The 25,925-nt window shown below is 46.8% G+C and overlaps 1 protein-coding gene across 4 annotated transcripts in view; it reads left to right on the top strand.

The window, feature by feature from the left end:
* Positions 1-25,925, top strand: part of acss2l (acyl-CoA synthetase short chain family member 2 like) — a 133,036-nt gene that overhangs the window by 86,563 nt on the left and 20,548 nt on the right. For all 4 annotated transcript variants that reach the window (XM_059646227.1, XM_059646225.1, XM_059646226.1 and 1 more), the window contains 9 exons: positions 10,070-10,161; positions 13,655-13,758; positions 14,482-14,554; positions 14,692-14,767; positions 17,944-18,037; positions 19,107-19,244; positions 21,766-21,936; positions 23,925-24,058; positions 25,419-25,551. In XM_059646227.1, the coding sequence (XP_059502210.1) occupies positions 10,070-10,161; positions 13,655-13,758; positions 14,482-14,554; positions 14,692-14,767; positions 17,944-18,037; positions 19,107-19,244; positions 21,766-21,936; positions 23,925-24,058; positions 25,419-25,551 (1,015 nt within the window). The remainder of the gene's footprint in view (positions 1-10,069; positions 10,162-13,654; positions 13,759-14,481; positions 14,555-14,691; positions 14,768-17,943; positions 18,038-19,106; positions 19,245-21,765; positions 21,937-23,924; positions 24,059-25,418; positions 25,552-25,925) is intronic.

The raw sequence follows: 25,925 nt of genomic DNA, 5'->3' as shown, positions 1-25,925 counted from the left end.
GTTCCAGTGAGATCCACAGCAGTTTTTCCAACCACACCTTGTTGCTAAAATACGAAATCCCTGGAATTCAGTGCATCCTTTTAATGGCCTTCACATCTTTGCTATTGTTGATGACCAAAGCAGGAGACAATACTGTAGCAGTGGCCACTTTCCTGTTTCTGTATTTAGAAAGTTGGCCCATATGATAATTACTCTCTAAATTGATGTAGTGAATACAGGTCTCTGTGGAAACTTTAACAGGGTTCTAAATGAGTATTCTGGGTGAAAATTGAGAACGTCACCATTTGCACAGTGAACAGCTTAATTTCTCATTACACATGCTCTGTTTTTCATCTATTTGCATTCCTTTTAAACATTGGAAGGACTTGGCTATTAGAGTCAGTGGGAGTGAGTTAGTCTGGCCTGAAATCTAGGACTTAGATCAAATCAAAATACAGCAGATGCTGTAAATAATGTGAAATAATAACAGGAAGTGCTGGAGAAGTTCAGCAACAGAAGAAGAGACATACCAGATTTAAAACATTAACTCTTCCTATCTTCACAGGTAACTCAAAGTCAGGCAACATCTGGGCTGAGTTTCTCCAGCATTTTCTGCTTTTTATATCATGGAACCCAGTTGGCGCCTTAAAAAGAGGAGTCTGTCGAGCCCAGGGGAGTGTTCTAGGGTGGTGTAGAGTGGTGAAGAGCTGGTTCCAGAGATAGTCAGATGAAGAGGATTCTGGAGTTCTGAAAATCTAATAACCAGATAAAGAAGTCAGTGGTAGGGAGTCCCAAGGGAGGAGGTCATCGAGAAGGATCCAGAAGATCTGGGAATCATAGAATTTAGGAGTTGGAGTAGACCATTTGGCCCTTTGAGGCTCCTCCACCATTTAATATAATCGAGGCTGATTCTCTATCTCAACGCCATGTTCCAACTTCCTCCCCATTACATTTTGTGCCTTTAAAATCAAACCAAAAAATGCATCGATCTTATTCCTGAATATATTCAGTGACTTGGCCTCCACAACATTCTGTGGTAGAGAATGCTACATGCTCACTTTCCTTTGAGGAAGGAAATGTTTCCTCCTCTCAGTCTTAGAAAATCATCCCTGTTTCCTGAGACTGTGTCCCCTGGTTATCAACTGGGGAAACGTCCTTTCAGTGTCAAGCTTGTCCAGCCCAGGTCTAATTTTATATGTTTAAATCTGATCCCTTCTCATTCCTCTAACCTGTACTGAATACAGGCCCTGTCAAACCAATCTCTCCTCATACGTCAGTCCTGTATCTCTGGTATCAGCCTGGTGAACTTTTCCCTCTATGGCAAGCATATCCTCTCTTAAGTAGCGAGACCAAAACTGCACACAATACTCCAGGTGTGGTCTCAGCAAGGCTCTGTATAACTGCAGTAAGACACCCCTAATCTGAACTCAAATCCTCTTCCAATGAAGGCAGTGTACTGTTTGTCTTTCTAATTGCTTTCCACACATACTTTCATTGATTGGTGTACAAGTACACCCAGATTCTTCAGCATATCGACACTTTTTCTAATTTATCACTGTTTAAACAATACTTTTCCTTTCTGTTATTCATGCCAAAGAGCAGAACTTCACACTTAGAGAACTGAAGGTCTGGGATCATAGTCTTCTAGCACTGTTCTGACTGAGAAATATATTGCTTTTCCTTCAGTGTTGCTGGAAGAAAATCCTGGAAGACCCTCCTTAATGGTACCGTGGGTCTGCCAACACCAAATGGAATGCAACAGATCAAAAAGCAGCTTGCTGACACCTCCTCAAGGGCAAATAGGGATGATCAATAAATACTGGCCCAGCTAGCGAAGGCCATACCTCATGAATGAACAAAAGGAAAAAAAACTGATTAAAAGGACATGGCTTTTAAACTTATGACTGACCTTATAGCATCAGACTACAAAGCTGAAGATTTGGTCCCCACAGCACTTGCTGAGGATCAGGCCTTTATGTTAAATAGTCTAAGCAAGTGTTTTCCAAGGATGAAACAAACTTACCTTTCCTACTGACAAGGTTTGTAACAAGAATGTTGAACATAGATGTTCCACCCAGCCTCAAAAATATTTTTCACCAGTGGCTAGTCCCAGTAATATTTGGCACACTGTTAATGAAATTTGACTTGTTCTGATTTGTGGAGGAACTATTGGCTTCCTCACTTTCCCAATCATCAAAAGGCCTATCTTCAATACACAAGTGTGAGTATCTCATTGTCAGTATGTTAATCCACCCATAAAGTCACCCAATACTTGTTATATGTTGAAAAAAAACTAAAAATCAACTATCACACATTGCTTTGGCATGAAGCCTCTTCCATTGAGGAGAAACCAATAGATGCAGGGGAAAGAAGCAGGACATACCTTATAGCCTGAAGGAGACAGCTTAGGCAAGGTTCAATAAACACCACCAATTTCAACCAGCCATTAAGAGATAGTCTGCTAGCGAGTTTTGAGAAGATTTGTAGCTCAGGTTGAGGTTCTGGATGTGAGTTTGCTCGCTGAGCTGGAAGGTTAGTTTTCAGACATTTTGTCACTTTTTTTTTATTTGAAAAAATATACTTTATTCATAGAATGTAAAAAAAATAAAACATTTATACACCTACCCAGTCATGCAAGCCACTCCAGGTTACCCGGGGGTACGTACACCAACTAAAGGGAAAAAAAAACAAAACAGAGAAAAAAAAACAAAGCAAAGAAGCCGCCCCGGCAGTCGTCACCCCGCACAGTCCCAGTTGGCCCCCTGACCAGTTGGGGAAGGCGCCAGCTGGGCCCAGTTACCAGATAGGATTCTTTTCCCTTTTCTGGACGAGGGGGCTCATACAGTGGTCTTTCCCCACCGCGCCTTGGCGGCGGCTGCCCCAAGCTTTAGCGCGTCCCTCAGCACGTAGCCCTGGACCTTGGAGTGCGCCAGTCTGCAACACTCGGTCGGGGTCAGTTCTTTCAGCTGGCAGACCAGCAAGTTGCGGGCAGACCAAAGAGCGTCTTTCACCGCATTGATGGTCCTCCAGGCGCAGTTGATGTTGGTCTCGGTGTGCGTCCCCGGAAACAGCCCGTAGAGCACGGAGTCCCGCGTCACGGAGCTGCTCGGGACGAACCTCGACAAATACCACTGCATCCCCCTCCAGACCTCCTGCGCATAGGCACACTCCAGAAGGAGGTGATCAACAGTCTCGTCCCCCCCGCAGCCACCTCGAGGGCAGCGTGCGGTGGTGCAGAGATTCCGGGCATGCATAAAGGATCTCACTGGCAGAGCCCCTCTCACCGCCAGCCAAGCAATGTCCTTGTGCTTGTTTGAAAGTTCTGGCGATGAGGCATTCTGCCAAACGACTTTGGCAGTCTGCGTGGGGAACCACACGACGGGATCCACTCTCTCCTTTTCCCGAAGGGTCTCGAGGATACTACGTGCTGACCACTGCCTGACGGCCTTGTGGTCAAAGGTGTTTCCTTTCAAAAATTTCTCCACGAAGGACAGGTGGTACGGAACGGTCCAACTACTCGGAGCGTTCCGCGGCAACGAGGCCAGGCCCATCCTTCGCAACACCGGGGACAGGTAGAACCTCAGTAAGTAGTGACACTTGGTGTTTGCATACTGAGGATCTACGCACAGCTTGATGCAGCCACACACAAAGGTAGCCGTCAGGGCGAGGGTGGCGTTCGGTACGCCCTTTCCCCCATTTCCCAGGTCTTTGTACATGGTATCTCTGCAGACCCGGTCCATCCTCGACCCCCAAATGAAGTGGAAGATGGCCCGGGTGACCGCAGCGGCGCAGGTCCAGGTAATAGGCCAGGCCAGCGCCACATACAACAGTACCGAAAGCCCCTCGCACCTGACAACCAGGTTCTTACCCGCGATGGAGAGGGACCGGAGCGTCCACCTGCCCAGCTTCTGCTTAAATTTGGAGATACGCTCCTCCCAAGTCTTAGTGCATGCCCCAGCTCCACCAAACCAAACACCCAGCACCTTCAGGTAGTCTGTCCTGACGGTGAAGGGGATGAAGGAGCGGTCGTCCCAGTTCCCGAAGAACATGACCTCGCTCTTACCCCTATTGACTTTGGCACCCGAGGCCAGTTCAAACTGGCCGCAGATGTCCAACAGCCTACTCACCGACCGACGATCGGTGCAGAAGACGGCGACATCATCCATGTACAGGGAGGTCTTGACCTGAAGGCCTCCGCTGCCTGGGATAGTCACGCCCCTCAGGCTCACGTCCTTCCTGATGGAGGCGGCGAAGGGCTCCACACAGCACACGAACAAGGCAGGAGAGAGCGGGCAGCCCTGCCTGACTCCAGATCTAACAGGAAAACTGTCTGATTCCCACCCGTTGATCGAGACTGCGCTAACGATGTTGGCGTAGAGCAGCCGGATCCAATTGCGGATGCCCTCCCCGAACCCCAATTTGGAGAGGACGTCCCTCATGTAAGCATGAGAGACCCTGTCGAAGGCCTTCTCCTGGTCCAGCCTGACGTGGCAAGTGTCCACCCGCCTGTCCTGTACGTAGGCGATCGTATCCCTGATGAGCGCGAGGCTCTCAGCGATCTTCCTGCCCGGCACAGCACAGGTTTGGTCAGGGTGAATCACCGACTCCAGGACAGACCTGACCCGGTTGGCAATGACCTTGGCCAGGATTTTGTAGTCCACGTTCAAAAGTGAAATGGGACGCCAATTCTTAATTTCTTCCCTCTCCCCCTTCCTCTTGTAAATGAGGGTGATGATGCCCTTCCTCATGGACTTGCACATTTCCCCTGCCCGAAGCGCATTATCGTACACCTCCAGCAGGTCCTGGCCGACCAGGCCCCACAGAGCAGAATACAGCTCGACCGGTAAGCCATCACTTCCGGGAGTCCTATTCCTCTGCAAGGACTTGAGGACTCTGGCCAGCTCGTCCAGGGATATCGGCCGGTCCAGCCACTCCCTCGTGCCGTCATCTAAGACCTCCGTGATAGACGACAGGAACGACTCGGAGGCCGTGCTGTCCGTGGGCTTCGTGTCGTACAGTCCGGCATAGAAGGATCTGCTGATCCTCAAAACGTCGGGCCGAGACGACGTCACCGAGCCGTCGTCCTCCTTCAGCCGGCTAAGCACAGAGCTCTCTTTGTGCACCTTCTGAAAGAAAAAACGCGAGCACGTCTCGTCCTGCTCCACGGAGCGGACCCTGGACCGGAAGATTATCCTGGAGGCCTCCGCGGCGAAGAGCGAGGCTTGCTGGCCCCTCACCTCGCGGAGGTCCTCCGTGACATCGACCCCCATCAACTGCAGAAGGAGCAGGTTCTGCACCCTTTTCTGGAGTCGCGACAGCTTTCCCCGCCTCTCTGTTGCCTTCTGAACACCCTTGAGGACAAAGAACCTCTTGATGTTCTCCTTCACCGTCTCCCACCAGTCGCCTGGAGACTCAAAGTGGGGTTTCACGGTTCTCCAACCGGTGTACTCCCTCTTAAGCTCCTCGACGTTCTCTGGGGTCAACAGAGTCGTGTTGAGCTTCCACGTCCCCTTGCCGGCCGGCTGGTCGTCCTGTAAGTGACAATCGGCCAACAGGAGGCAGTGGTCAGAGAAGAACACCGGCTCGACACCAGTGGATCTGACCGAGAACGTCCGTGACACAAACAGGAAGTCTATCCTTGAGCGGATAGACCCGTCTGGCCGCGACCAGGTGTACCTCTGCTGCGCTCCGTCTGCAGGGGTGCTGAAGACGTCGAGCAGCTTGGCGTCCTTCACCGTGCCCATCAGGAATCTGGACGTGACGTCCAGTTGAATCCCCCCACCCGCTGTCCCCACGCCGGATCTTCCATCTGCATCAATGATGCAGTTGAAGTCTCCGCCTAGAATGACCGGCCTGGACGTAGCCAGCAGGGGTGGAAGCCGCTGCAGGACGTCCAACCGCTCACTCCGTACCACTGAGGCGTACACGTTGATCAGCCTCAGGGGAGCGTTCCTGTAGGTGATGTCAGCCACTAGGAGGCGCCCCCCCCACCACCTCCTGAACTTGAGAGATGGTGAAGTTGTGCCCCCGCAGCAGAATAGCCAGGCCCGAGGAGCGACAGTCGTTACCCCCCGACCAGATCGAAGGCCCACAGGTCCAGGCGCCGGACCATTTCCCGTACCTGCCGAGGTGCGGTATCCCGCACTCCTGCAGAAACAGGAGGTCCGCCTTGATGGTGGTCAGGTAGGCCAACGTGGACACACATCTCGCGGTTGACTTGACGCTGCGCACATTAATGCTCACAATTCGTACCCCCATTGTGGGCAGTGACCGCAGTACCCTCCCCAGGTCCAAGGTCCAGCCCCTCCATCTGTCCCTTCATGCCCATTGCCCGGGCTAACTGCTGGACGCTCTCTGGGCTCAGGAAACCGTCTGTGCTGCCTTCCGGGTGGCATCCCCCCGCCAGGGGTGCGGAGGCAGGAGGGTCCGGCTCCGGATCAGGCTGGGGACGTGCTGTTTCCTCCTTCCCGCCTGGAAGTTCCGGGGGGCCCTCCAGTGCTCCAGTGGCACTTGACTGGGTGTCGGAGTGAGCCTCAGGACGCCTCCCGTCACCTGGAAGCGGGGTGCTGCTTTCCTTCCCCCTCGAGACCTTTAACTTCTGCTTCGGGTGGGCCCTCTCCGAATCCTCCTCGTCAGAGGAGCTCTTATAGCCCCCCTGTAGCTGCCTCTTCCCTCCTGATTGTTGCGGTTCCTGGGCCCGTCGACGCACCTTCCTCCTCGCTTTCTGGACTGTAGTCCACTCCCCTGGGTTGCCTGCCGCCGCCTCCATTGGCTCCGGGTTGTCGGGGGGGAATCGGAGCCTGCAGGGGTGCTTTGCTGGCCTCGGGCCCATCCTGCAGGGCTGGGCCCTCCTGCACGGCCTGGCCCTCCTGCACATTAGTGGGGTCCTTGCTGGGCCCTGGTGCCTTCCTCTCCTCCGGGGGGGCTGGCCCCGCATTTCCCCTGCCGGCGACCTGGGTGTAGGTGGTACCCCGCCGCGGGCATGCCCTATAGAAGTGGCCCGCTTCCCCGCAAAGGTTGCAGCTTCTCTCTCGTGGGCAATCCTTTGCAAGGTGTCCCTCCTCCCTGCAGATGGTGGCTTTGCAGTCGGCCGCCATGTGACCTGACCTACCACAGGCATGGCAGACTTTAGGTTGCCCTGCATAGGTCAGGTAGCCCCTGCTCCCGCCGATCGCGAAGCTGGACGGTGGGTGTGCGACATTCCCGTCTGCGCCCATCCTCAGCGTCACCTTGACATGCCTCTTACTCGTCCAGATGCCAAAGGGGTCCACGATGTCAGTTAGGTCCCCTTCCACCTTCACATACCTTCCAAGGAAGGTCAGGACATCGACTGCTGGCACATGCGGGTTGTACATGTGTACAGTCACCATACGGCTCCTCTGTGCTGGCATCACAAACAGTGGGACAGCGGTCAATACAGAGAGGGGGCCCTCACCTCCTTTCTCCTTGAAAACCTCCAGGAAGCGCTCGCAAAGCTTGGCACTCCGGAAGGTCACATCGTAAAAACCTCCTCCGGGGAAATCCTGCAGGCAGTAAATGTCCGCAGCAGCAAACCCACAACAGTCCAACAGGACCCTCTTCACGAAGAAGGTGCGGTCCACAGGTGCACCTTCATCCACCTTCTTTACAGAAACACGGATGGTGTTCCGGACCCCCTGACCTGGGGCACGAGCACTTGCCGCAGCCATCGTTGCAGGTTGGCTGCTCCCCTGAACCAGCGTTAGGCCGAAGCCAGCATTAAGATCCACTGGTCGCAAGGGTGCACAGCCAACCCGACGTCCTCCTTTCACCTCCAAGACAGCACTCTCGTCCTCTCAGTCCACAAGAGAGTGGGTCTTTATTGTGTTTGAGATGTAAGCTGGTTCACTGAGCTGTAAGGTTTGTCCCCAGATGTTTTGTCACCATTCTAGGTAACACCATCAGTGAGCCTCCGACGAAGCACTGGTGTCATGTCCTGCTTTCTATTTATCTCGTTAGGTTTCCTTGGGTTGGTGATGTCATTTCCTGTGTTGGTGATGTCATTTCCTGTTCTTTTTCTCAGGGGGTGGTAGATTGATTTGGAGCCAATGTGTTTGTTGATGGAATTCCGGTTGGAATGCCATGCTTCTCGGAATTCTCGTGCGTGTCTCTGTTTGGCTTGTCCTAGGATGGATGTGTTGTCCCAGTCAAAGTGGTGTCCTTCCTCATCTGTATGTAAGGATACGAGTGATAGTGGGTCATGTTGTTTTGTGGCTAGTTGATGTTCATGTATCCTGGTGGCTAGCTTTCTGCCAGTTTGTCCAATGTAGTGTTTCTCACAGTTCTTGCAAGGTATTTTGTAGATGACGTTTGTTTTGTTTGTTGTCTGTATAACCCAAACAAACAGACAAAACGTGCCCAGAAACCATAACCACTCTCCCCTACATCAAAGACATTTCCGAAATGACTGCCAGACTACTCGGACCTCTTGGCATCAGGGTAGCCCACAAACCCACCAACACACTAAAACAGCAGCTAATGAACTTAAAAGACCCTATACAGACAACAAGCAAAACGAACATCATCTACAAAATACCTTGCAAGAACTGTGACAAACACTACATTGGACAAACTGGCAGAAAGCTAGCCACCAGGATACATGAACATCAACTAGCCACAAAACAACATGACCCACTATCACTCGTATCCTTACACACAGATGAGGAAGGACACCACTTTGATTGGGACAACACATCCATCCTAGGACAAGCCAAACAGAGACACGCACGAGAATTCCTAGAAGCATGGCATTCCAACCGGAACTCCATCAACAACCACATTGATTTGGAGCCAATCTACCACCCCCTGAGAAAAAGAACAGGAAATGACATCACCAATGCAGGAAATGACATCACCAACCCAAGGAAACCTAACCAGATAAATAGAAAGCGGGACATAACACCAGTGCTTTGTCGGAGGCTCACTGATCTTGTTACCTAGAATGGTGACAAAATGTCTGAAAACTAACCTTCCAGCTCAGCGAGCAAACTCACATCCAGATATTCTGCTGTCAAAGCCCTTATTCTTAATGTCCACCAAGTGGCCTGCCCTGTTCCTTTCCGCTTGGTTTAGGAATTATCCTCTTGCTTCTGTATCAGAAAGCCTGAAGTCCAGACACTTCTGTGCAGCATTGACGGTGTGCAGCTCTGTCAGAGGTGGCACAATTCGGACGAGATGCTACTCTGTCATGTGGATTGAAAAGAGCCCCATGTCTCAATTTGAAGAACAGTAAAGGCAGGATGATATTGAATCTGAAAAGAACACCTTGTGATGAATCAGAACTTCACAGTGTATGCTGAATAATGAACAGTATTGGGGTTGATATGTAAGGTTGCTAGAAACTGGACTGTTTCTGACCAACTATCTCACCTGCTGTAACCAGCATGGGGAAGACAATTTCATCCTGATTCAAACGCAAATCCCACTGAACCACACAACATTCCTGATGAGCTTTGTCAGCTTTTGAGCAGACTTTATGTAAGAAAATGGTATAGTAATTTAAAAGTGTGATTGACCAAATGGCCAACATCAGGAAATATCCACGCTTGGGTAGTCTCAATCATCCAATCACAAGCAGGGCAATGTTAGGCATGACAACTGGTTTCTGCACTGTTAGGTTAATAAGAAGATGGGCTTTGGTACCTGTCCCCCATTGCTTTCCGATAATTCCAGCTGAAGTACATGGGTCTCATTGTCAGGTGAAGATGGGGTTCGACCTTTGCTCAGATGCCCACATGATTGAGACTCGCCATGGATCCACTAGAGAACGACAGATAGATCTCATCAGAGAGAGACAACAGGCAGTGTACTTAATTTTAAGGTCACAGTCGTTCAGATGAGTTGGAGAAAGCAGAGACTAGAATTGACTCCATGAATAATGACCAATTAGATGAGATACTGGTCAAAATCAGAATGGAACTAATTTTGAGATTGAGATCACGAGCTTAAAGGCATGTGATGTTTGAAGTGAGAGTGTAATTCACTGAAGCCTTTAGTTCAGTTTAGGAAAGACCGATGGGTGATATTGGTGTGTTACTTTTCCTTCTAAACCAGGACGACTTTTTTATTCTAGGGAAGGAAATGAACCTAATGTCTGCTCCACCATCACTTACTCTCGGCTCTTAAAGGAAGTCTGCAAGTTTGCCAATGTTCTACGGAATTTAGGTGAATAATTCCTTTTTCCAGGCAGCAGTAGAGAGCTTTTGTCTTCTCCATGTAAGTAGAGAGCTCTGTTAATCCAGTGAGTAAAGCACTGTGTTATTCGAGTGAGTAAGTCACTGTCAGTTTTTTAAAATGTATTTTTGCAATGTGATCATTGCTTCAGCATATAATGTCAAAGTAATAGAGATGTCTGTTTTTCCAGTGTTTCGTTACAGTCTTTGTTATACTTTCCACATAGAATTAGGTGGAATTTTCAGCACAGATGCAAGCTATTCATTTAGCCCATGCCCATTTCTCCCACCTATCTGCTCCTCCCACCTCACTTACCAACCCCCACCCCCACTTTCCACCTACTAACCTCATCCCTGTCTCCTTGATCCGTCCATCTTCCCTCCCACCTATCTGCCCCTCCCTCCTCACAGACCAACCCACATCCCAATTCCCTGCCGAATCTTCACCGTCCCCCCAGACCTCCCCTGACTGAGGATGAACGGTCAGTCCTTAACAAGGGGCTCACCTTTGTACCCCTCCACCCACACATCAACGAATACCAGTCACGTTTGGACATCGAGCAGTTTTACCGCTGCCTTCGCCTCCACGCTTACTTCTCTAACCGTTAGCCTAACCCTCCCTTTACTGACCCCTTCTCCCGCCTCCAACACAAGTCCTCCTCCTGGACACCACCCCAGGCCTCCTACCCTCCCTCGACCTCTTCATCTCCAACTGCCGTCGAGACATTAACCGCCTCAACCTCTCCACCCCTCTCACCCACTCCAACCTTCCCCCCACGGAACGGCCAGCCCTCCGCTCAAACCCCAACCTCACCATCAAACCTGCAGACAAGGGAGGCGCAGTGGTAGTATGACGCACTGACCTCTACATCACTGAGGCCAAACGCCAACTCTCCGACACCTCCTCCTACCGCCCCCTGGATCATGACCCCACCCCCGAGCACCAAACCATCATCTTCAATACCATCCATGCCCTCATCATGTCATGTGACCTCCCACCCACAGCCTCCAACCTTATTGTTCCCCAACCCCACACGACCCGCTTCTATCTCCTTCGCAAAATCCACAAACCCGCCTGCCCTGGCCGACCCATTGTCTCTGCCTGCTCCTGCGCCACCGAACTCATCTCCACCTATCTGGACTCCATTTTCTCCCCCTTGGTCCAGGAACTCCCCACCTACATCCGTGACACCACCCACGCCCTCCACCTCCTCCAGAACTTCCAATTCCCTCGACCCCAACACCTCATTTTCGCCATGGACGTCCTTGTACACCTGCATTCCTCATGCAGATGACCTCAAGGCCCTCCGCTTCTTCCTGTCCTGCAGGCCCGACCAATCCCCCTCCACCGACACCCTCATCCATCTAGCCGAACTCGTCCTCACCCTCAACAACTTCTCTTTCGCTTCCTCCCACTTCCTGCAGACAAAGGGAGTGGCCATGGGCACCCGCATGGGCCCAAGCTATGCCTGCCTCTTTGTAGGTTACATGGAACAGTCCCTCTTCCGCACCTACACAGGCCCAAACCCCACCTCTTCCTCCGTTACATTGATGGCTGTATTGGCGCCACCTCTTGCTCCCCAGAGGAGCTCGAACAGTTCATCCACTTCACCAACACCTTCCACCCCAACCTCAAGTTCACCTGGGCCATCTCCAACACATCCCTCACATTCCTGGACCTCTCAGTCTCCATCTCAGGCAACCAGCTAGAAACTGATGTCCATTTCAAGCCCACCGACTCCCACAACTACCTAGAATACACCTCCTCCCACCCACCCTCCTGCAAAAATTCCATCCCCTATTCCCAATTCGTTCGCCTCCGCCGCATCTGCCCCCAGGATGAGGCATTCCACTCTCGCACATCCCAGATGTCCACGTTCTTCAAGGACTGCAACATCCCCCCCGCAGTGGTCGAGAACGCCCTCGACCGTGTCTCCCACTTTTCCCACAACACATCCCTCACACCCCGCCCCCGCAATAACCGCCCAAAGAGAATCCCCCTAGTCCTCACATACCACTCCACCAACCTCCGGATAGAACGTATCATCCTCCGACACTTCTGCCATCTACAATCCGACCCCACCACCCATGACATTTTTCCATCCCCACCCTTGTCTGCCTTCCGGAGAGACCACTCTCTCCAGGACTTCCTTGTCCGCTCCACACTCCCCTCCAATCCCACCACATCCGGCACCTTCCCCTGCAACCGCAGGAAGTGCTACACTTGCCCCCGCACCTCCCCGCTCACCCCCATCCCAGGCGCCAAGAAGACTTTCCATGTTAAGCAGATGTTAACCTGCACATCTGCCAATGTTGTATACTGTATCCACTGTACCCGGTGTGGCTTCCTCTACATTGGGGAAACCAAGTGAAGGCTTGGGGACCGCTTTGCAGAACACCTCTGCTCGGTTCGCAATAAACAACTGCACCTCCCAGTCGCGAACCATTTTAGCTCCCCCTCCCATTCCTTAGATGACATGTCCATCATGGTCCTCCTGCAGTGCCACAATGATGCCACCCGAAGTTTGCAGAAGCAGCAACTCATATTCCGCTTGGGAACCCTGCAGCCCAATGGTATCAATGTGGACATCACAAGCTTCAAAATCCCCCCTTCCCCCACTGCATCCCAAAACCAGCCCAGCTCGTCCCCTTCCCCCACTGCATCCCAAAATCAGCCTAGTTCGTCCCCGCCTCCCTAACCTGTTCTTCCTCTCATCTATCCCCTCCTCCCACCTCAAGCCGCACCTCCATTTCCCACCTACTAACCTCATCCCGCCTGCTTGGCCTGTCCGTCTTCCCTGGACTGACCTATCTCCTCCCTACCTCCCCGCTTATACTCTCCTCTCCACCTATCTTCTTTTCTATCCATCTTCGGTCCGCCTCCCCCTCTCTCCCTATTTAATCCAGTTCCCTCTCCCTGTCCCCTTCTCTGATGAAGGGTCTAGGCCCGAAACGTCAGCTTTTGTGCTCCTAAGATGCTGCTTGGCCTGCTGTGTTCATCCAGTTTCACGGATTGTTTTAACCTCTTTACCCAGAGAGTGGTGAGATGTGTAATTTGCTAACACTAATGGGGTGTAGTCCGGTGAATTTTAAAGGGGGACACTTGAATTACACATGAGGAAGAAAGAAAAATAAAGTAGTATTCATGGAGTTAGACATAATGGAGCTAAACCTAAACACTGGCATGGACAAAATGAGTTGAATAGCTTGTTTATGCGCTGTACTTTATGTTTAACAACTGCAATGTGCAAATCTACACATCTATGTATGCTATAGGGAAAACAAACTCGAAATTCTTAGAGGAAACCCTATAGGTGGAGAAAGAATTTTCCACTGCTTGGTTCAATCATTCAGGGAGCTGATTGTTGGACTGAAAAGTCCAACAAAGTTTCTCAAACCTTGAAGATTTACTTCTAAGCACTCAACATCGGAAATCCATTAATCGTAAAAAATATAAACTGCAGAAAATCTTATTTTCCTTACAGGGGTGAAGAAAGGTGACAGGATTGCCATATATTTACCAGTGATCCCAGAGCTGATATATGCAATGCTGGCATGTGCAAGAATAGGAGCGGTACATTCAGTGGTGGTATGTATGTTCTGATGCCTCCGTTATCAAACAACACAACTAAAAACAGATAGTCTCGTTGTTTAAGTCATTATCTTGCATGATCCAGTCTCCAGATCATTGGGGATTGGATGTACAACCTGAGATCTGAGGTAGGATCCCATGCAAGTAGCGACATGTTGACCTCTGAGAATTGTCTGGGAAATGTGTGGATAAGTATGACACGGTGTCAAGTAGGTAGGGTGATGAGTCGGTAGGGTACCAGATGAATAGGGTATGAGCACCAAGTGAGAAGGGTGCCAATGTGAAGGTAGGTAGAATGCCAAGAGGGTAGGGAGCCAGATTGCAAACTGGAAAGGGTACCAGGTAATTGACCGAATATTAACTATTTACATAACTGCAGTGGATCACTCTGAATTCTCTGATATAACTCAGCTATCATTGGAAGGTTTTAGGTCTGTGGGAACTGCATCACAGAATCGTCAGTTTCCTGGTCAATTTCCTCGGGCACATTGGGGATTCTGCTGAGTTCAGATGCGCAACCCCCATCTACGCTGCCAAAATGACAATCTAGCCATTATAAAGCCCAGGCTAGTATTTCACCTTTCATTGGAATATGTTTCTCGGACACGACCTCAGCTACACTATTTATTCCCATGGACAATACTCTCACCAAAATAATGAGTCTGATCTGCTAATTAAACAGCAATAGCCAATATAGTGTTTCATATGTTTGTGATTTAGTTTGCAGGTTTCTCAGCTGAATCTCTGTGTGAGAGAATATTAGACTCACAATGTATATTACTGGTTACTGCAGGTAAGGACACAGTTACTGCTGTGTAGTAATTCACTGTCCTCTCTTCTGACCCTTATCTTGGTCAGTTGTTATATCTGTCATGCTGGAAACTTTATGGATGTTGGCAAGTCATGGTTCTCTTTTTGTCTGTAATTTAGATGGTTTCTACAGAGGAGAAAAGCTTGTAAACCTAAAGCAGATCGCAGATGATGCCTTGGAAAAGTGCAAAGACAAGTGAGATTTCTGCAAAACGCCGTTCTGCACCTGACTGTCTCAGATTACTTTCTGAGAGAGACAGCCTCAAAGAGACCCTCAATCCATGTTGAATCGTGGTGAATATATTGAATACCATGCCCAATTCTTGCATATTGGAGATTCCAAACATAAAGCATGGAACTAAACAGATCTCCCTGGATGGAACATTCTGTTCCAGATATTTAAATGTTATGTTCCATTTTATATGTTTCACACACTGCGAACCAAATTGTATTAAATTCCAATTTAACATCCTAATTCTTTATTCTAAAGATTACCAAGTTACTTCAGGCAAAAAATTCTCTCAAAACCTTGTTTCCTCTTTGTTTATTTTTAATTAAATACAAAAGGAGAAGTACTCGTGGTTGTTGGCCGTGTAACTTCTGTTACATAGAAGAGCACTGTGTAGGTGACAAAACAGCATGAGAATTGGTAAGGGTGGATTTGATCGTGCAGATGTGATGCATGGACTGCCCTGTTTTATTTTACTCACTCGTAGGATGTGTGTGTCACTGCCTGGGCCAGCATTTATTGTCCATCCCCAGTTACCCTTGAGAAGGTGCTGGTGAGCTGCTTGTTGGGATCACTCCATTCCATGTGCCGTAGATTAGATTCCCTACCGTTTGGAAACAGGCCCTTTGACCCAACAAGTCCACGCCGCCCTTTGGAACATCCCACCCAAACCCATCCCCCTATAACCCACACACCCCTCTGAACACTACGGGCAATTTTGCATGGCCAATCCACCTAACCTGCACATCTTTGGACTGTGGGAGGAAACCGGAGCACCCAGAGGAAACCGACGCAGACACGGGGAGAAGGTGCAGACTGCATACAGACAGTCGCCCGAGGCTGGAATTGAACCCAGGTCCCTGGTGCTGTGAGGCTGCAGTGCTAACCACTGAGCCACCGTGCTGCCTCAACATACACCCGTTATACTGTTGGTGAGCAAATTCCAGGATTTTGACCCAGCAACGCTGCAGGAATGGTGATATATTTCCAAGTCAAGATGGTGATGACCTTGTACCTCGTGGTGTTCCCATGTATCTGCTGCCCTTGCCCTTCTAGATGACAGTGGGTCTAGGATGTGCTGTCTAGGGAGTCTTGGTGAAATTTGAATCACATCCATATATATATACTTCTCTGCATCATGCTGTGAGTTGTGTTGGCTCCTTTACATTACAATCTGGTCATCATGTATAATTTTGTTGAATGGATGTTTGATCGACAACAAAGACTAGAGTTATGGATTATGCAGCCAGGAAAGTGGAGTTAAGACTTGAGAATAGATCGGCCATGATTAATGAATGGCAGATCAGTCTCAATAGGCTTCCACTTTTCATGATCTTTTGTCTTTGCTTGTCAGTTTATCCTGACTCAACTACTTCTGTGCATTACATTTGAGTTGTGTTGACTTTCTTATTTTGATCAGGTGCTGGGAGAGTTATTTGTGTGGCATGGTTCCCATTTTAAATGCTTACTCAAATATTAAATAACAAGGAATCGCCTCAGAAGAAAACTATCCCCACCCATTCTCACCTCCATAGATGGGGTTTGAGGATCATTGTTTGATCATAGGGTGAAATGCAAGTGACTATGGGAGGCAGTAACATCGTCATATCACAAAGCTAAGGTTCTAGGGACATGGGTTCGATTCTGGTAATGGCAGATGGTGAAATTTGAATTCACTAACAATCTGGAATTTAAAAAGTAAATGCTAGTCTAATAACAATCAGGTAATCACTGACAATTGTAAAAACCTGTCTGTTTCACTAATGAAATTTAGGGCAGAAAATCTGTCAGCCGACCTGGTACCAGGCCCCACAGCAATATGGTTGACTCCGAACTGCTGCCTGGTCAGTAGGGGACGAGCAATAAATGGTGTTCCATTAGGTGACATCAATATTCCAAGAACAAATTAAGAAAACCACAAAAACAACTGCCTTCAAATCAAGGCCCCATTTGACTGAGTGTGACATCAAGGAGCTCTGGCAAAACTGAAGTCCACCGACTGGAGTCATACCTGGTACAAAGAAAGGTCGTTAAGGTTCATCTCAATTAAGGACATCTCTGCAGGAGTTCCTCAGACTTTGGACAAGTTTCCTTGACCCAACCACCTTCAGCTGCTTCATCAATGATGTCCCCTCCATCACAGGGTCAGAAGTGGGGATGTTTGCTGATGTTCAGCACCTTTCATGATTCCTTAGATACTGATGCAGTCCATGTTCAAACATAGCAACGCCAGACTTCCACTTGCCTGGATGAATGCAAGTCAAACAATATTCAGTAAGCTCGAAACCATCCAACACAAAGCAGCCCATTACCTTCAACATTCAGTGCCTTCTGTACTGACGCACTGTAGCAGTAATGCATATCATTAACAAGGTGTGCTGCAAAAACTCGCTGAGTCTCTTTTAACAGCACCTTCCAAATCGGCAAACTCTACCATCAGGAAGAACAAGTGTAGCAGATTTTTTAAAATTCATTCATGAGATGAGGGTATCAGTGGCCAGGCAGCATTTATTGCCCATTCCTAATTGCCCAGAGGGCGGTTCAGAACCACGTTGCTGGGGGTCTGGAATCACATGTAGGTCAGACCGGGTAGGAATTACAGTTTCCTTCCCTGAAGGACATTAGTGAACCAGATGGATTTTTCTAATAATCAACATTGTCATCATTAGACTCTTAATTCCAGATTTGTTTTTATTGAATTCAAATTCCACCATCTGCCGTGGCCGGATTTGAACCTGGGTCTCCAGAACGTTATCTGGGTCTCTGGATTAACAGTCTAGCAATAATACCACGAGGCCATTGCCTCCCCATAAATGGCAACACCACCACCTGCAAGTTCTTCTCCGAGCCCCTCACTATCCTAACTTGGAAATATATTGCATTTCCTACATGGTCACGCTGTCAATATTGTGGTACTCCCATCAGAACAGCACTATGGATGTAACTACCTCCCAGGAACTGCAGCAATTCAAGAAGACACCAGCTTCTCTCGGGCAATCAGGGATGGGCAATAAATGCTGACCTTTCCAGTGACATCCATATCCCATTAACAAATGTTAAGAAAATCTGCTACAAGAACGTATTTATCATTTTTATTTAAATATGAATCACTCTTTATAAAATGTATTTATAATTTATTTCAGAGAAAGCTTTACTCTAAAAAACTGCATTGTGGTACAACACCTTGGTGACAAGGTGAGAAACAACCATGAACAGGATAGTTGTAACATCCTGCAGGTAAATGCCAATTCAGTAAAAAAAAAGTGATGATTAAGTGTTGACGTGAAACAAAAATATATGAAATCTTGGATAGTGAAACTGTTTGGTCCCTCTGGCATGCCTCTTCCACATGTTCATTCATGATGACCTTAGTTTAAAAGTTCACACACTGTTTATCCTCCCTTCCTAATTAAGGATCTCAATAGTCTCTTTTGATTTCATTTCAAACAGTGAGTATTTTTCTCATCTTTATGATGCCAAATCAATGAGTAAACGATTTTATTTCTTTAGCTGTCTCAATTCGGAATTATTATTTTTGCATTCATTTTTCACTACCGTCTCTGGTAGGTCTTCATTCTGTTACTGGACTATGATTTCAGTGATAACAGTTGTAGTTGATACTTTACTTTAACGGTTGTTACTCAAGTTTGTACTTTGCCAATAAGCTTTGGCTGTCAAATTGTTGCCTCGTACTGTCACCTGCTCCTGTCGCTAACAAGTCTCTACAATATTCAGCTGTGAACAAATTTTACTCTATTCAGATCAACTTATCTATTCCTATTTCTGGAGTCTGCCGTTACCATATGGTGATCAGTTAACTTTGTACATACCAGCCAGGGAACACAACCAAGACCTTGCTGCTTATTCCTTTCCAAAGTTGTACCATTTTTGCTGAGAATAGAATACATTTTAGTTGAGACTTTGACCTATAACTTTCCCCCATAGCAAGTTCCCACTCCCAACTGTGCTGTTATACTGAGGTGTCATGCATTCACAGCATCAAACAGGTAAGTTCTGAATGATCGTCCTTAGCCTCCAAGTTCTGGAGTAGCATAAATGAAGGCTGAGAACAGTTCAGTGTCTGCCTGATGAATGACCATAATGGTAAGCATGTCTTGTGGGATCTGTAAGGAGTGTATAACTGTCCCTGTCAGATTTTCTTGTGTGTTCTTTGGCCAGATGAAGCTTAATGGCCAGGGCTATAAGTTGGGCTTGATAGATAAAATGACACTTCTCATTCTGCATTTTAAGTGGCAGCAAAATGTTAACTTGGGAATTATGGTGATGTTCTAATTCTTTCTCATAGTTGTTCTGGAACTGTGGAACAGATTTGTGCTGGGATGCACTAATGAAAGATGCGAGTGAGCATTGCGAACCAGAATGGGTTGATGCCGAACATCCACTTTTCATCCTGTATACAAGTGGATCAACTGGGAAACCCAAGGCAAGTCTTCTGCCTGCTCAGCCAGCCTGTGTTTGTAAAATCCAAAATGCTGAACCACCCTGAGTATGCAGTTAGCTACACCTAACAACCAATTTGAGATCACCGATTTAGCTGATAACATAAGTGATGGGTGCTTGCTAGAAGCAACATACATTTGTACACAGGAACATGCCTTCTGCAAGTATTAACCAGGAGTTTGGGGAACCTATCCAATGTAAAGCCTTGAGGAGGAAAATCTGTTTTTACGCAGAGGGTTGCGAATCATTAGAACTGTCTACCCCAGGGGCTGTGATGCTCAATCTTTCAGTATGCTTAAGAGGAGAGATTGCTTGATTTTTGATTACCATTGACATAAAGGGTTATGGGGATAATGTGGATAAAAAGTATTGAAGTGTTTGATCCACATGACAGCATGAAATGTCAGAGCAGACTCGATGGGCTGAGTGGTCTCATTGAGTTCATAATCCTATGACAAGCCTTTAACCACCAACCTAATTTAGCTTAAAATTACTTTACCACTTATTTCCCCTTTATCACTGATAACACAGCGTGGAGCTGGAGGAGCACAGAATGCCAGGCAGCGTCAAAGGAGCAGGAAAGTTGATCCGGTATCTCTGACTACAGCATCAGCAGTTCTCACTATCTCCTCTTTATCACTGCTCATTTTAACAATGTTGATGCTATGAATTGCAATCCTTAGTCCTTCCTGAATGGGAACAGTAGTATGGTGGTAATAATACTGAACTAATAATCTTGAAGACTTGACTAATAATCTGAAGACATAAGTTTAAATCTCATCACAGCAGCCATGGGACCTGTATTAGTTAGATAAATCCGGAATAAAAACTATATTGGTGATCGTGTTACTATCATCTTGTCATAAAAATCCGAAGCAATAACAAATGTCCTTTAGGGAGGGATCTCTGCTGTCCTTACCTGGTCTGTGCTCTGTGTGACTTCAAAACTGCAGCAATGTCACTAACACTTAGAAGACTCTTCCCCACCTTCTTAAGGGCAAATAATACCAGTCTTACTAATGACTCTTATTTCCTGTGAATGAACTAAGAATTGCTTCTCAATAAGACCCTCAGTTAATGCAGTTTAATACGTTTTAATAAATAAATCTATTAAACAATGAACACATTTGCTATTTCCTTACTTTTCTAAACTTCAATTATCTCAATGACAGCAAGTGCCTTATTAAGGTCAACATAACATTTATAGCTGATCTTTGTGAATTGGAAGGATAGCAAATTGTTGCAGTCTGTTCGAATGGAAATCTGGGAGTCTTCTTGAGGTAAAATGGTAGAAAACGTGGGTGGGTGGAGGTGGGGGTTGGGGGATCAGTGGTGCAAGCGTTGGTGGTAGAGGAGGGGTGCATAAAAGGAGGACGAGTGCTGACTAAGGACCATAATAGGGTTTTACACTTGCAGACAAGGGCTTTGGTTGAGGTACCAACTGAATACATTGAACCTGTATTTTCGAAGAAGAAAATGCTACTTCGGTTTTTGCAAAACAGGAAGTAGCCCTGACGGCAGAAAGACTTAAGAAAGCTAAGGAGGAAGTATTGGATTGGCTTTCTATACCTAAAGCTGATGAGGCACCGGCACCATATGTGAACATAGAACAGTTTGGCCAGGGCTGATCTAATTTTAACTTTAACTCTACATTCCTGTATGCCCCTGATAATCTTTCATTCTCTTGGTAGTCAAGAATCTATCCAGCTCTCCCTTTAAAAAAATTCAAAGATTCTGCATCTAATGCCATTTGAGGGAAAGAATTCCAAGACTCTTCTAAACTCCAAAGGATACAAGCTTACCCTGTCCGGCCTTTCCTCATAAGGCAATCCACTCATTCCAGGTATTAGACAAGTAAACAGCTTGTAATGCATTAACATCCTTCCATAACTGTAGTGGCCAATACTGTAGACAGTAGTCTGGATGTGGTGTTACTAATCCCCTGTGTAACTGATGTATGAAACGCAGTCAAGGAGATTGAGTGAAGTGAAATAAAAATAAAACCAGCAACTAGGTGCTGGTCAGCATGACATTGCTGGTTAGGAAACTTTCTGGAAAAAATAACCTGGGACAAACTTAAGAGTTATATTGCCAAATGTAAGCCAATTGACCCTAAATGTGACTCCAAAGCAATGCATTGGACTCTTGACTGGGTATGGTCAGTGAATGCAGACCAAGCCAGTAACATCCTTTGAATGAATAGAACATTTACAATAAGTGAAATTAGGAAAAACATTTTCCAACAGTGAGTGATTCAGGTCTAGAAAGCACTGTGTTATAGTGTGGTGGAGGTGGGTTCTATTGAGGATGTTGAGGTTGTTAATTTAAATACAACAATGTGGAGGGGTACAGGGAGAAGGCGAAAAAATGACACTAAGCAAAATGTTCGTTTTCAGACAAAATAGGCCAAATGGCCTGCCTTTGAGCTGGAACAATTCTGATTTTAAAAATTTACCAGAAGATGAACATTACTGACAATAACTTGTGTTTTACTTTTGTTCCAGGGCGTACTGCACACTGTTGCAGGTTATTTAATTTACACTGCGGTCAGTTTTAAGTATGTCTTTGATTACCACGATGGTGATGTCTACTGGTGCACAGCTGATATTGGATGGATTACTGGACACTCCTATGTCATCTATGGCCCACTGGCAAATGGTGCGACATGTATTCTTGTGAGTGGAGACAGTATTCAGCGTATCTGTTAGAGTAGAGAATTCCCTCTGGACAGGTCTGATGATGCAGTGAACGCAGAGGCCTCCATCTTGCTGCGGTAATGTTTTCTATTTGAGGGGTATGAATGGTGTGGCATCATCCCAGCCAAAGAGACAACCCACTCCAAGGTCTATGGCCAATATCACCTTTAGTCAGTTTTGGTTATAAACTGCGCAAAAAGGTGTAAAGAGTCACAGCGGGGGGTGTTATTATCACAGATCTGAGTTTTCTTGGTCCCGTGGACCGTGTGGGGGCGTAGGTGATTGGAGCAGTGGGGAAAGAATGCAGAATTAGAGTGGGGTTGAGGCGTATTTATATTTCCACTATCGAGGAGGTTTTCCATGGGTGCTGGGATACAGATGAGCTATCCTCTCTACATGGGGCGGCATGGTGGCTCAGTGCTTAGCACTGTTGCCTCACAGCACCAGGGAGCCGGGTTCGATTCCACTCTTGGACAACTGTCTGTGTGGAGTTTGCACATTCTCCCTGTGTCTGCGTGGGTTTCCTCTGGGTGCTCTGGTTTCTTCCCACAGTCCAAAGATGTGCAGGTTAGGTGGATCGGCCATGCTAAGTTGCCTGTAGTATTTGGGGATGTGTAGATTAGGTGGGTTATAGGGGCATGGATCTGGGTGGAATGCGCCAAGGGCCAGTGTGGACTTGTTGGGCTGAAGGACCTGTTTCCACACTGTAGGGATTCTATGCATGGGTACTCAATTTAACCATTAAGGCGAATGATGTGAGGATTTTCCAGGGCTCCCTGGCACTTTGCTGGTGGCAATGTAGCTGTCATGCTCTGCTCTGTAAAGTATCTGCCAACTCAATAGAGACATTCTCCCTGTGCTGGCTGGCAAGTAAGAAGTTGTGAGGGACGGGGAGAGGTGGGGATCGCTGTCTTCATACCCCATGACTAAAGGAAGGAAAGACCACAGCTGTCACCCCTCAGAGATCTTACCACCCTGTTTCCTTGGAGCTGCTACCTTCCCCCCTGTAAAATGCTTACTGACGTGTATCCTTCTGAAGGCACTCCGATCTTGGTGTTTCCTGACTTCCTCAGACCTGCTCGTAAATGTATACTTTAAATATTGTGTAATTATAGAATGATGCAGCACACGATGAGCAGGCATTCTGCCTCTACAGGCCCCATAAAAGTGAACAAATAAAAAATTAAAAATCTTTCCGGCTGCTTTCTGTACGCACAGTAGATAAAGAAACACGTGGATATCTGGAATAGAACGTCTGCTAACTTGGGCCAACCTGAGAAGTGCAGCTTTTGGCAATTCAGTGGACAGGTGAGGTTCCTTTCCCCTAGCCCCTAATGTCCAAAAACTGGGCACCGCATTTCAGGTGACAAATGCTAATTGCAAAAGGCTGCTGTCATTCAGAAGCAATGCCTGAGGCACGTACCCAACAAGTGTTGTACCCTGTCAGTTTATTTTGACACTTTCCCAACCCAAACCTCATGGCTTATTTAGAGACATATTCTTCAACTCCTCCTCTGCACTTTTCTACATCAATAAAATGATGTAAACAGGAACAGAGGAACACGTAGGAATATTTAATTAAATGAAAGTGTCTGTAGTATTTTTTTTCTTTCTTCTCCTTGGATCTTCCTATTTGAAGTCTGCTTGAGAGACGGAGGGAGTAGGAAGTCAGCTTCGTCCTAGTGTTCTACAGAGTGCCTTCTGAAGCCTTTTACAGAACCTTCTCTTCCCGCCAGATCTGAAGTATGGTCAAAGGTTTCTGTTTGCACCTCGTAAATTCTCACTTCTAAATTCTCAACTCACAAAATGGCAGGGTCCCTGCCTGGAGGCTGGAGTTCCACTCGAAGCTTCACTATAAAACCAGAGGACACCACCAGCAGATTTGAGAATGATGAAAATCAAGTTATCCACTTGAATCGGATGATTTTCGAGTGGTTGTGTTTTGATTAAATTTCTTTCTGTTTCAGTTTGAAGGTCTCTTACTCTATCCACATGTCGGGAGGTTGTACGAAATGGTTGAAAAGTACAAAGTGACAAAGCTTTACACAGCGCCCACAGTGATTAGGATGCTGATGAAGTTTGGAGAGGAGCCTGTGAGAAAGTAAGAATGTTATGAAGCTGATTTGAGCTATTCACTGAATGCATGAAGCTTGAAGTAAGGGCCAAAGTGTCATTGAGTAAAGGTGTGCTAGTTACCCGTACACTTAGCTTATTGCAATTTGAATCTTCTAGAGACTCTATGGATTGATCAAATGACCTCCTGCATTCTACCTTTATTGCGTGTGTGGGGGATAAACGCTAAGATAGGCTGGCTAAGCTGAATAGCTTGTTTCAATGGTGCAACTTACATGTAACTCAAAGACAGATGTTGGGTTTTGGTTTCAGTATTGTAGGATTTATCACAGCTGTGAATATGATGATGCTTTCTGAGAACTAATTGGTGTCATACCAGACCATAGTCAGGCTACAGCTCTGGGCCCCGTTTACTGAATCTAGTGATGGATCCAGTTTCATTCTCAATTATCTGGCTGGGCCTAAGAACATTTCTACCCTTTTCCATTTTTCTTTCTTCTTTGAGCCACTTTTCACCTTTTCTTCCTTTATGATGGCTCCTCCTTCCTTGTCTTTTCCCCGCCTTTTCTCTTCTCTGTCTTCATAGAGTTACAGTGGTTTGCCAGCATCTCATCAGGAACTCACCCACATGAGCCGGACAATGACTTTTCAGCTAACAGAACATCCAGTGAGCGCTTACAAATGTCCATCCAGACACTCTTCCAGGGGAAATCACTGGATGATAACCAACTGTGAGAAAACTTACTTCAATCAATGAGAAATTCTTCACTAATGCTCTTGTCAGCTATCACTGGCTAACCGTTTCAAAATATGTTCAGTTTGTGTGCCTAAGAGGAAAAGACATTCCAGAAGGGAGAATGATACTTTACATGGTAATTCTGATTGTCTTACTTACCATTTGTTAATAAACTGTGACATCTCTTTGAAACGTGTTTGATTTGACCCAATGTGACTTTGCAAGGTGAGCACTGCAGAATTAAAGATTGGGGCTGGTGTTTATTATTTGGGAGGATTATATTTAAAATAAACCGTTCTGTCCAAGTAAAATAATTGTACAATTTCTGACGAGAAATTGTGCCACAAAGTTGAATCATGTCTTTCTTTTTCAACACTGATATATTTGCTATGTTTTCCTTCAATCTATTTATGCTTTCTCCATTCTCTATTGCAATTAAATTGTCCTTTCCTTTACAGATTTCAGAAGGACCTCTGACAATAGTGGTACTTCATGCTTTAATTTAACTTCCAGATTAAGGCTTTACTTCCCCCTCCTTCTTAACATGCAATTTCTGCTATTTTGTAACATCATTTTGTTTTGTTGTTGTTTGTGATTTATAAAGTCTTCATTTTTCCCCCCTAAGATGTTCTTTTTCACTTGACTGCTTCAGGTTCAATCTCAGTTCTTTGAGAATCCTGGGCTGTGCTGGAGAGCCGATTAACCCAGAGGCGTGGACATGGTATTATAGTGTGATTGGTAATGGCAAATGCCCAATCGTGGATACCTTCTGGCAGACTGAAACGGTAAACATTCCTGTTAAAGAGGCCTCCTCATATTTTGGCTCAGAGGGAAAGGACTTGAGAGAGGCATGTTATTTTGCCCCAGTGATGTCAGATGCAAAGAAAGATATGCAGTGATACCTGGACATCAGGGATTAAGTTATGAGGAGAGATTATACAAATTCGGCCTGTTTTCTCTAGAATTTAGAAGGTTGAGGGATGGTCTGATCGAAGTTTTCAAAGTATTAACAGGATAGGACAGGGTAGATAAATTATTTCCATAAGTTGGGGATTCTAGAATTGGGGAGCATGATTTAAAAATGAAGGCAAGACCATTCAGGAGAGATGTTAGGGAGCACTTCTACACACAAAAGAGAGTAGATGTTTGGAACTGTCTT

This window comes from Stegostoma tigrinum, chromosome 5 (genome assembly GCF_030684315.1).
Source record: "Stegostoma tigrinum isolate sSteTig4 chromosome 5, sSteTig4.hap1, whole genome shotgun sequence".
Lineage (NCBI taxonomy): Eukaryota > Metazoa > Chordata > Chondrichthyes > Orectolobiformes > Stegostomatidae > Stegostoma > Stegostoma tigrinum.
Note: the sequence above shows the minus strand (reverse complement) of the source record. Positions and strands in the feature narration are given on the sequence as shown.